The sequence below is a fragment of the Leucopleurus acutus genome (assembly GCF_964270905.1).
Source record: "Leucopleurus acutus genome assembly, chromosome: 6".
Classification (NCBI taxonomy): domain Eukaryota; kingdom Metazoa; phylum Chordata; class Mammalia; order Artiodactyla; family Delphinidae; genus Leucopleurus; species Leucopleurus acutus.
This window is the reverse complement of record NC_139149.1, coordinates 56,702,978-56,715,847: the sequence shown is the minus strand read 5'-3', so window position 1 is coordinate 56,715,847 and position 12,870 is coordinate 56,702,978. Positions and strand designations below refer to the sequence as shown.

Genomic DNA, 12,870 nt, shown 5'->3' with positions numbered 1-12,870 from the left:
CTAATCAATAAAATGTTTTTATCCCTAGATTAATCTCATTCTATCTTTTCAATAAAATCTGTATGACTTAAACAATATATATTTAATTGCTTTCTTCTATTCAAAGGACATATAAAAACAATTTTTAACACAGTATTTCAAAAATGAAACAACAAAAAACACACATAAATCTCTTAAGCTTTAAAAAAAAAATCCTCAAAGTTTAAATACATTGCTGGAAGGAGGAGATGGGGAGGATTAGGTTTGTACAAAAATTTTACTATTAGAAGGTATAGCATGTATGCATTAGCTCTGTTGACCTATTCCAGCTTAACTGATTCACTGGACAAACAAGCCCCCCATTCCAACTGTAAAACACACTAATACCCATAATACACAGAATGCTCAAAGCTTGCAGCCTATTCCCTAGTACACAAGCCCCAAGGTATAAGCTTATCCAGAGTCTGTTTTTGCTTCTGTTCATACTAATTGTTCTTTTTACTATAATTATAAAATTTAAGTTACAAATACATAATCTGATAAAATATGAATGCATAAATAGAGGTATAACAAAAACTGGATCATAAGCTTTTGAAAGACAGTAAAAGTGCCTAAGAAAATCTTGGAAGAGAAAAATCACAAAAGTCTAGAAGGATTTTACACTCAGATTGCTTCATGAAAATCTTTATGTTCTTACTCTACTTTAAAGAAACTGAAAATGAAAATCACAGATGCTGCTTTACAGATGTGGTATATACAAGAAGGACGAGGGAGAACTCCAGTAAAGAAAACCATACCTTACAACTGCTTTGCCCAAAATTAAAAGGTTGGAGAACAAACATACATTCCTGTGGTTTAAGTTAAAATCCACTGTTTAAGATACGTATGTATCACTTTTTAACAATGCCTCACTTTAACCAACTTTTCAAATAACCACCTCGTAGTCAAACTCATCAGTGAAGAGGGCTTCTACTGCACTTATTTCCATAAATTAAATTTAGGTTTCAGCCCATGAAATTACTTTACCCAACTCAAATTTAACAAGACGTAAGAACAGGACCCACAGTAGGATGAGAGAGGGTATAACTGAATGAGGAATTGGGGGTAAGGGAGCTTTTATAAATTACCCACACCTGAGATTCAGAAACGCCCTCTCTGACAACTACTGCCACTGTGAGTTGCTGAGCAGCTGATACTGATGGGACAGTGCCTAGGAATGCTGGGATTTTTTAATTTTTTAAAACACTGAGAATCACTGTTCTATTTAATTGAAATCAGAGGATGAATAAGCAGAATATAATTAATCAAAATCACTATTTTCCTGACACTGCTTTAACTACTACTGTTCTTGCGAAAAATACCTTGGAATCTTTTATGAAATAAAATGATTAGAGCTTCTATTTTTATCCAACTGATACTTTTCCAAATATAGATATAGAGAGAGCAATGATTCAGTGTTAAATGATATTCACTCATCCACAAATATTTACTGAGCTCCTACTCAGGGTCAGGTAATCTAGTAAGCTCTGAAAATAAAGCAGTAAAAAAATCAAGATTTATACATTCTCTCTCTCCACTGAGGTTAATATCTAAGAAGACAGAGTGTGGTAAGGTCTGTAATAGGAAAAGTACAAGAAGTCGTAAGAACATATATAAGCTGGTCTACAATTAAGGAAAAGAGTTTCCTGAGGAAGTGATGTTTAACTGAGATTTACAGAAGGAAGCAGAAATTGGGATTAACCAAATAAACTAGGGATGGAGAGGAAATGGTGTTCTAAGCAGAGGAAGCAGTATAAAAAAGGATGGAATTACTGCGACAAAGAATGCAGAGAATAGGTGGCACAAATGAGTCTAGATGGCCTCATAAATCAGCTTCAGGAGTTTGCAGTTCATGTGAAGAGAATGGCAAGCCACAGAGGGGGTTTTAAGAGAGAGGACATGACTAGATGTTTAGTGTTGAGACTGACTATATAGGAGGGTGCTGATGACTAGTAGTAGAAGGCCTAAAGATGGCAATGGCTTGAACTATGGTGTTGGCATGAAGATGCAGAGATGAAAAGAATTGGCTATTCTAAGATATTCAGAAGGATTTAAATGACAGACCTGGTGATGTTCACTATTTCTACAAAGAGTAAGAAGTCAAAAATGACTCCTAGGTTTTTAGGTTGGGCAACTCTGTAGATGGTTAGAGTGGTACCAACACACTGACTTGAGTGCTAATACACACATACATATATACACATACACACATATGCACAAATGCAATAGAAAAGAAGCAGGCTTGATAGAGACAGAATGGGTTTTTGGTGCTGACACTGAGTGTCTGAGGTGCTTGTAGATATCCAAAGGATATAGTTTAATAAACAATTTGATATGCAGGACAGAAGATCAATCTGGCATTATTAGCAACTACAGACATTCCTATAGTTATGCAACACATAGTTTGGTGTTTTTTTTTAAACTTTATTCCTTCTTTTTTTTTTTAAAGTTAACCATTTTTTTTTAAATTTATTTATTTTTGCTGTGTTGGGTCTTCGTCGCTGCGTGGGCTTTCTCTAGTTGCAGTGAGCGGGGGCTACTCTTCGTTGCGGTGCACAGGCTTCTCACTGCAGTGGCTTCCCTTGTTGCAGAGCATGGGCTCTAGGTGCGCAGGCTTCAGTAGTTGTGGCACAAGGGCTCGGCAGTTGTGGCTCACGGGCTCTAGAGTGCAGGCTCAGTAGTTGCGGCGCACGGGCTTAGTTGCTCTGTGGCATGTGGGATCTTCCCTGACCAGGGCTCGAACCCGTGTCCCCTGCACTGGCAGGCGGACTCTTAAACACTGCGCCACCAGGGAAGTCCCACAACACATCGTTTTAAGTTCCATTTTAAACAGACAGTTGCATAAGACAAATTGTAAAATTTCAGAGATATGGGAAGTTATGAGTTATATTTGGAATCACAAAGTAGTATGGTGCAGAAATGAATACAACAAAGTAAAAGTATAAGGAAGGGAGTACGTACTACTAGAGGCTTTTTCCTATTAATCTTCAGCTATTGCTGTGGTCATGTGAATTCTCATTGTATCAGCTCCTACATTTACTAACAGTGTAGAAAAAATTTTCAAATATTGTCTAATGACAATGTATACAAAGGTTAGATAGGGGTTATTACAAAGTAAGAAGTATAAAGAACTTGTGTAATATCTGTAGCTAGTTCAATATATTTAAAGCTCATTCCAATACTCTTCATGTAAAAACAGGGAAAACATATGGTGCTTTTAGAAAACCAGTAAGTATGTAACATGAAATGTTATGCTACTTTTGAAAGAGGAAAAAAAACAGAACAGGATAGTTCTAAAGATAAAGCTAAAGATAGTTTTAGACTTGGCTTAGAAATAATGTAATTTATTGCTAGAAAAAATACATTTATATTTAAAGATCTTAGCAATGCTACTTATAGCTATTTAGCTTTTGGAAAATTCAATTTGTGTAAGAATTTCCAGGACAGACTAACAGCATTAGAAGGAAGTATGTGTAGAAAGCAACTAAGACCATGTCATACGATTTCAGAAAATATGGGAAAAGTGAGAAACACAGAGACAGCAAGACCAAGTGCCAAGAAACACCAACACTGATAGAACAAGTAGAAAATAGTTTCATGCCACACAAAGAACAGAGAATCAACAGTGTAAAATGATAATGAAAATCAAGCAAGATAAGGTCCAAAGTGTTGCCGCTGGCTTCCTTATCATGTAGTCATAGAAAGGGTGACCATATAATTTATCATATAAACAGGGACACTTTTGAGAGTAAAAAGGACTGTATGAAAAATCATGTCAAAATAACAGGCAGGGCTTCCCTGGTGGCGCAGTGGTTGAGAGTCCGCCTGCCGATGCGGGGGACACAGGTTCGTGCCGCGGTCTGGGAAGATACCACATGCCGCGGAGCGGCTGGGCCCATGAGCCATGGCCGCTGAGCCTGCACGTCCGGAGCCTGTGCTCCGCAATGGGAGCGGCCATGACAGTGAGAGGCCCACATACCACAAAAAAAATAAAAATAAAAATAAATAACAGGCATAACTTGGAGCTGTTCTGGGGAAAGTAGGACATGTGGCTACCGGAGTCATGGACAATTTTGGAGACAGCAATAGAATGACGGAAGCAGACACTAGATTGAGGTGGGTTAATGAGAGACCGGAAGATAAGGAAATGAACATAAAAACTCTCTCAGGAAAGATGCCTATAGCAAAAAGTGGGAGGCAGACTCATATACATCTTCCTCCCAAACATTCTCCTCTGAAATGCAAACCATATAGAAGAAGCATAGCTAAACCACTTAGTCAGGAAAATAGACTCAAGATTCTTTTCTAAAGAGTAAATACTTCTATTTTTTTTAAGTTTTCCAGTTTATAAATTAAAAATACTGTACTTGTGGAAAGTCCTTTTCTAGTTATATAATTCTACACATAAGAATATCACTGATATAGCTGAATGATAATAGACACTATTTCAAAAAAGAAAAGAGAAAGTAATATACGTAGCTAAATCTCTAAGAAAGAAAAGGTCATCCGACACAAAGACAGAAACAGTACAATACAAAGCAGCTCTTATTTTTTCTTTTAAAAAGGTAAAGAGGTACACTGTTCAATGTAAATAATGTATTATTCTCCCACTACACCTACAATGGGAAGGCAGAGTTACACAGTGGGTCAGAGTATGGGTTAGACACCTAGCTTTACCACTTACAGCTATAAAACCATAGATCACTGACTTTTCAACTTCCTAAACCAGAAATGCCTCATCTATAAAATGGAAAAAACAACATTTACTCCCCAGAATTACTGATAAATCAGATAATACATATAAAGTACTGAAAAAAAAAGCATGGTATAAAGTAAGTGCTCAAAAGATGGTAGCCATCATCATTATTAGCAAGCTATTATTATATATAAGGCAACATGCCCTGCACTGAGTCCTGTATAAATTTTCAGGCTATGGTATTGCATCTGAGAATAGCCAGACTATCAGTATAAAGAGAAAATAGGAGCTGATATGCAAAAGGAGACAACAGTAGAAGGCAAGTCTCAAGTATAAGATCTCCCATCCACAGAGAATGGAAAGGTCCTAAGATTTAATTTGAGGCATTATTTGTTGTTATTTTTTAAGTTTAGCTCCAAGTGCCAACAAGTGAAGACACAGTCCTATTAATGTTGGCCTGGCTGTATTGTGGCTAAGAACAAAGATTCTGACATCAGGAGATATAAAGTCCTTCTTGGCTCTGTCATCTACTAACTATATAATCTACAGCAAATGATTTAATTTCTCTAAACTTCAATTTACTCATCTTGAAAGTGGAAATAATAATAATGCCAATCTAGAGAGTTGTTCAGAAGCTTAATTGAGACAACATATAAATAGTATTAACACAGCGCCTAGTACAGAGCAAATACTCAAATAATATAAATTATTACAAGGAGGTGAAGTCAAGATGAAAGACCACAAAGAAATAAGAATGGGAGGAATTCCTAGAAATGTTATGGCAATTTGAGGAGGCATAAAGGAAGAAAATTAAAGATCACACTAAAGGAACATATAAAAGGCAAGATTTATTCCAACTTTTAAATTATAAAAGTATATGCATATAAAATGTCTAAAGCTGACAGTAACAAATTCATGATTAAAAAAACAGAAACATATCTAATTAATAAGAAAATGGTTAAATAATGGTAAAGTCATATGATATTACTACCTGCAATCATGAAAGAACATGTTCTTGATGTGTACACTTGATAGCATATTTTAAAGTACATATTCACATCTATAAATATACTCACATCACACAAAAAGACAGAAAAGAAATATCCCAAAATATTTGTTAATATTATTTGTGAATAACAAAACTATAGGTGATTTTAAAGTTTTTCTTTAAATTTTGCTGAAATTTTAAAAAACGTTTCTTTAACAAACATGTATTATTTTATAATATTTTTAAAAGCTATTTTTAAGCATAAAGGAAGTTTTTAAGATTAGTTATACAAAGTATACTTATAAAACTAGTGAAAATAATTCTGAGTTTACCTTGTAGCTCACTTTTAATAAGGCAACTTTCCATCATGTATAACAGCACAGTGACCATAATATCCAGCAGCTGACATTCTTCTGTTACCTGTCTGGCTAGCTCCTCATTGCTGAACAACTGAACACTAATATGCACAATTCTGTTAGACATTGTGTCTGATTCATGACTTTTCTTCAGTGTTTTCATAATGAAAGCATAATGCTGAACAAAAGTTTTTGTAAAAGCAACCTGTAAAATGTTTTAAATAGGAAGAAAAAAAACACAGTTTAAGTTTTACAACACATTTTCCAACATATTATACTAGCATTTTTAAGTTATGATTAGCTTGTGATGATATCCAAGATAAATGGAAAAATAATTTCAGTGATGATGGTAGTCTTACATTTGTCCTTTTTTGGAAAATTAGCAAAATACTTTGGTGGTTAAAAAAATGTTCAATATGTATTTTAAATTATTAAAGTTTTAAAGCAATTACAAAGATAGTCTAAAAATACAAATCTTCACTTTGCTCACAAATATATCAATTCAAGTATGTGTCTTTGTCCTGTGCTACCAACTTTAACAACAAAATCTAAAGCCTCACCTGAAAACCATCACAGAGTTGTTTATATAACTAAACAATAAGTGAGTCAATGTGACTACTCCAAAAGAAATAATATCTTTTCCAATTTGATCTGAAAGCCAACCACTATTCTGACCAAATATTCTCTTCTGTATACCATATACACTTCCTCTATTGTTTTCTTAAGCAGGTATAAAGACACAAAACAACAGCATTATTAAAGTGTCACTCCGAAAGAGGCTTTACTACCTAAACCATAAGAACTATAGCATGATTTATTGTCTTTTCAGACACTAGGTTGTGTAACTTTGCCATAACCATACGGTAGTAACAGGTGAGTCCACACCCTCTGAAACTAGAGACTTCACCTATGTACATGTGTACATGAGTCAATACCATTGTGTCTTTAAGAGTTACGGCCAGCAGCTACAAACTCCATGCTTTTCCCATGCCTAACCATACAATCTAAATTCAGTTGCCCCCATTAAACATTCTCATAGCATCTTGTACCTTTCTCCTTTAGAGAACTTACTACAATTTGTGCAACTGTGTTTTTGTTTGTCCCCCAGCAATCCCTTTGGACCAAGTTTCATGCACAAAGGCAACCCTTAGGAATCCTGCTCTGTAATGGTGCTTTGACTCAGATCTACAATACTGTGCTTTTTGTGCAGGCCCTCTTTTGGCAACAGAGCTGAGAAATATATCAAAAAGATTTAATATTGAAAAGGCAAAGAAAGAGAAGCAAAGTTCAGAAAGGAAGGAAAAAATGTAGATACCTTATACTCTTGATCTGGAAGCATGTTGAGTAAGAAAGTCACCATCTTCTGGGGAAATTCATACTTTATGGTCCAAAACAATAGTTCTTCTAAGAAACTTTTATGCTTCAAAACATCCATTATGGATTGATCTACATAATAAAAATAAAATTTATCACCCTAATGATTTAAGTTGCTCATCTCACTAAACCTTACCATGATTAATAACCCATCAACCTCAAACATCTGAACATACCTAAAAATTAAGGCTATCCTTTCAATAATTCAAATGATAATGCTAACAATATCAAGCTAAATTTCTACAATGTCCACAGTATATATATAATAAAATACTTAATCCTTATAATTTAATATAAAGCAGTTACTAGAAAAATACGTAATTACTTGACCTTAAACATAAGCCATTTATCTAAAATTTCTACTAAGATTTAAAATAATTATCTTACAAGAACAATATTCATGGCACTTAATTTAAAATAGTAATAATAATTTTAACCTAAAAACATACTATTAAGGACATAAACTCCAAAGTTATCTAAATTTTTTATTTTTGAAAAAAATCTTTATGGATGAATAATTTATTTCTCTAAAATTATCCTTCATAAATGAAATATTAACTTCCCTCGAGAAGATAATCACTAGTGCATTGCTTACTCTAGTATACAGAAGCATTTACTTTTTTCTGGTAGGAACATACCGGGAAACACATAGAACATTAGATATGCTTACTTGTACTGGACTCAAGATGCCCTCTTCATGCATGGAGGAAACAGGAAATGCATGCCCCTTTTGAATAAAGGTATTCAAAGGGGGGAATAAAATTATTTACTGGAAAGTTTATTTTCTAAAGCCAAGTACCACTCCTTGAGGGTTAGGCTGTCTCTTGCTTATCTCTGCCTCCTTGCCATGCTTAATCAACAGAAAGGTCTCAACTGGTATAGGATGAATTGAAATGTTTTAAATTTTTATTTTACATTGGAGTATAGTTGATTAACAATGTTGTGTTAGTTTCAAGGTGTACAGCAAAGTGTGAACTGAATATTTTTAATACTTTGGCTATCTCTTTCTCTTTCTCTCACTTTCTCTAATTTTTTTCCCCTCAAAATGAACTAGAAAATTCTATTAATCTTTATTGGAGCAAATTATCTTGGGATACTGCTCTGGATCATCAGCTCTATATAAGGGCATCAAGTGTCAACTATGAATGGACTGTTTCAGTGACAGTGCTTAAGCAGAGACTAGAGTTAGATGAGATATTTGAAAAACCAGTATCACATGAACCAAAATACTCAGGTACAGCCCTAACTATATCACAGTTGAAGTAGTCTTGCAGGGTAACCCTGCAGAGTTTTTTCAATTAACCTTATCCCAATCCTACCCCAGTGTCACAGTTCTTCTATTATTGAGTAATGTGTTCATACCACATCTCCTCAGGTAACGGGTCTAAATGAGTAACAACTCAGTATTTAATCACTCTCTTGATTCTTTTGTAAAACACTGAGTTTAATAAGACTTGAATCAGATATTAAAGTTAGATGTAACTTTAACCCCATGTTAGATTAATAATAACCCATTATTTTCAGAATAATAATTTCATTAATCTAGAGACACTATGATTTAGATTACAGAGAGACCAAAGTATCTGCTAATCCCCTACCTAACTCCCTTTCAGTGGTGCCTTTAGTATGAACCGTATGTAGTAGGAGTAAAAGTATAAATACAATTACACTACACATCCCTTTATTGGAAACAATAATTGTTTATTTTCCAAATCTCAGAATTTTCTACTTGTAAAACAGAAATCTCTTCCTCTTGAAATAGATCATTCCCAGGATATGGCAATGATTTAAAAAGAGACATAAACCAGTCCTGCAAGAAATGAGGTAAAATATATTCAAAGGCACAAGCTGACAGATTCAAAGCCAAAAAAGTAATAAAATTAGGGACCAAATGAATCAGGTGACAGGAATATAAGGATTACAATTAAAACTTAGAATATAATCCACAGCACACATTGCTGAAGCCAATTTAATTCTCAAAATTCACTTGGTACTAACATGACTGAAAATTTCACAGACTGCCAAAAAAATAAAAAACCCTCACAGAGAAGTGCTTCTGAAAATAATTACAAAGTTGAACAAAACTAGCAGTATTTATCCTAAAATTCAGTTATAACTCTCTGCAAGCTTGTATTAGCCAAAGAAAAGCCTGAAGCTACCATAATTATTATATGTCAAGCATTTAAAAAGATACATTGACTTTGTTTTAAATAAATAAAACAATCTGAATGCACCAGAAAAGCTATGGCTTCTACTAAAATGCTGCAGTTATGTACAATCCAATTTTTCTAACTTCAGACATTTAAAAAAAGGGAGAAAAACCCACAATGTCTTCACTGTTATTCTTAAAATAAATGATATCAGTTTCCCAAGATATTTAAAGCATGTGTTATATGTATTACATGTTATGTTATGGAAATGTGGTTAAAAATGCTTCCATTAGTTATGTATGATTATTGACCTTTAAAATCTTGATAAAATTGTCATGACCTTTACAACGCCTAAACAACTCAAGCCAAATTGTAAAAAGAGATTTTTGAAGAATCAGTATGTGGTACAAATGCATGACAGCATTTAATTTAGACAGTAGAGTCCAGCCTCTGCAACTCACAAGCTCAAATAATCTTGGTCATGTTAGCTGAAGCCCTCTAGGCCTAGGCTTTTCACCCTTAAAATTGCAGTTTTGAGAATAGACAGTGATGTGTTTGTTAGTACAGTGCCTCTCCTCTTGCCTATCATTACATGTTTTATTTTCAGCTCACTTTCAAACTGTTGAATCAAATTCTTACAAAAACTAAACCACTCCCTGAACTTCAGACATTTTCAAAAGCAACAATTACTTTTTGAAAACAGAGGTTCTACTAATTCAAAAAGCCTCACTTTCAACTTTTTCAAAAAGCCACTTCTTCCACATACATACTTAAACCAAACATGATAACTGATCAAGTCTTAAATCTCTATACCACTTCTTACCAGTAGAGGAAGGAAGAGAAAACAATCAATCTCAAATGCAAAAAAAATCATATAATAGAAAATCAACTTCAACATAAAGGCTGCATAAAAAGTAACTTCAGCCAGAGTTTGACCAGGCTGAAGGAAAACAATGACCTCTTACTCCATAACAGGTATTTTCTAAACATCCCTGAAGCTTAAACTCAAGTATATGTCTAACAATCTCCTCCAACTCTGATGTGTCTCAAGGACTCAGGTAAACACATGGACAACTCTGGTAAGTCAAGGGGCCAGTTAGCCATATGGACTTCTAATTTCTTTCAGGCATTACAGGTTCTCTGCTGGGCCACGAAGAAAGGGAAGATGTGCATGTTGGCCAGCAAATCAAATTTCATGCCCTTTGCTAACATTCTGTAAGTTAAAGGCAACAACGTTGAGTAACTAAGTAAAGACTTGCAGACTTACAAAATGAGCCTCAACGGAAACCGCCTGCTTGCTCCACCTTCCAAGCAGTCTTAAACTTTCCACAAGACACACTTAGCACCAGAAGTAAGAATCTTTTCATCAAAATAATATTTTAACCTCTGGAGACTTTCTAACAGACCATACTAACCCAGAAAATAGACTATGTTAAGATTTGGAAATCCATGGCAAAAATCCAGAGCACAGGCTGCCAACTAATAACAAGTACTCTAGAAAAGCTTTTGGGGAGGGTCAAGAAAATATAGTGATAAAGCATTTAAACTCTGGGATTTGAATTAAGGATCTACTTCTCATTAGCTGTTAAACCTAACATGTCTCCATTTCCTCATTCATAAAATAGTAATAATAATAAAACCCGCTTCATATGGTTACTTGGAGAATTAAATGACACAATGCATGTGATGTGATTAGCACTATGTCTAGCATATATAAAAAGTTCAATAAATATTACTCATTACTAATCTATTCCCTCACTACAGGCATATCTACTTCTTCCTTTGCAACAATATGTATTGAGTCCTTTCTGAGCCCTTAATATGTGGCAAGTGCCATTCATTCTCATTCTCACTCTCTTTCACTCTTGTTACTTTTTCTCACACACACACCCAACATCTCCCTCTTGCTCATCCTTTAAATCAAATTAAAGCTTTACACCAAATATGCTGCATCCAAATCAAAGATTCAATGAAGAGACTAGTTTTCTGGCTCAAATATGATGTTGCTCATTTTATAAAGAAAACAAATGAACAAAATCCCAACAGTAAGGGTTTTACTTGCTTTCGAGGTCCCCCCACAATCACGCTCTAACAACACTTTCTCCATATTAGACAAATCTAATAACATTACTCTCCCTTCAAGTGCTCTTAATGATTAAGCATTTTTTTATACAAGGAAAAAACAAAATATAAATACCTTTGGTGTTACTGCTTAGTTTGACCCTCTTTCTCTTGCCCAGACCTTGACTCCCATCCTGATCCTCCTGGAGAAAAACAAAATTAGCATTATCTATAGTCCTATTCATGAATTTATACATTTTATGTAAATATAAATATGCTTATAAATTATGTTAAATATAAAATATAGGCATGCTTACATATTATTAACCAACAATTTTATGTATTTGCTGTCATAAAATATATTTTAATGCTGCTAACTTTAAATTGAAAATTAAATTTAAAATTAGCATTATAATTAAAATATATCATGAAAATCCTTAGGATTAAAATATAAGAGTTCTTAAACTTAATCTGTGCTTCTAATGAAAGACTCTTAAATACCCCAAAATGCCAAAATAAAAATTTTCCTAACCTTATAAATATAATATCAAAGAAGCTAAAGGCGAGGAGGGAGCAGATTAGCATAGGAAGGGGAGAAGGAGAAGAAGGTTAAAACAATGAATAGAGGAAAGGCTTTGAAGAGTCTAACACAAACTAAATGAGTTCAAGAGATCAAGTTCTGAAAAATAAGCATAGCATATTAGAAGCTGGAGTTGACAGTCAAAAAAATAATATAAAAACAAATTAAAATGTGCTTAGGAAAAAAATCCAAGAAGAAAATACATGCATTTCTGCCCACATGTAATATATCTATTCCTGAAAAAAACCTCATATTAAAAACAACAAGGCAGACTTCCCTGGTGGTGCAGTGGTTAAGAATCTGCCTGCCAATGCAGGGGACATGGGTTTGAGCCGTGTCCAGGAAGATCCCACATGCTGTGGAGCAACTAAGCCCACGAGCCACAACTACTGAGCCCACGTGCCACACCACTGAAGCCCACGTGCCTAGAGCCCATGCTCCGCAACAAGAGAAGCCACCGCAATGAGAAGCCTGTGCACCACAACGAAGAGTAGCCCCCACTCGCTGCAACTAGAGAAAGCCCACACACAATGAAGACCCAAAGCAACCAAAACTTAATTAATTAATTTAAAAGAGAGAACATGTAAATATAGAAAACACTTTAAAGATGTTAAAAAAGAAAAAAACTAAGCTGGGTCTTCCTTGGT

At 34.5% G+C, this 12,870-nt stretch overlaps 1 protein-coding gene across 5 annotated transcripts in view; it reads right to left on the bottom strand.

Moving 5' to 3' along the window:
• UBR3 (ubiquitin protein ligase E3 component n-recognin 3) overlaps positions 1–12,870 on the bottom strand; it is a 232,759-nt gene that overhangs the window by 156,018 nt on the left and 63,871 nt on the right. For all 5 annotated transcript variants that reach the window (XM_082840764.1, XM_082840766.1, XM_082840767.1 and 2 more), the window contains exons 6-8: positions 11,780–11,846; positions 7,374–7,504; positions 6,035–6,263 (exon numbers count right to left, since the gene is read on the bottom strand). In XM_082840764.1, the coding sequence (XP_082696890.1) occupies positions 6,035–6,263; positions 7,374–7,504; positions 11,780–11,846 (427 nt within the window). The remainder of the gene's footprint in view (positions 1–6,034; positions 6,264–7,373; positions 7,505–11,779; positions 11,847–12,870) is intronic.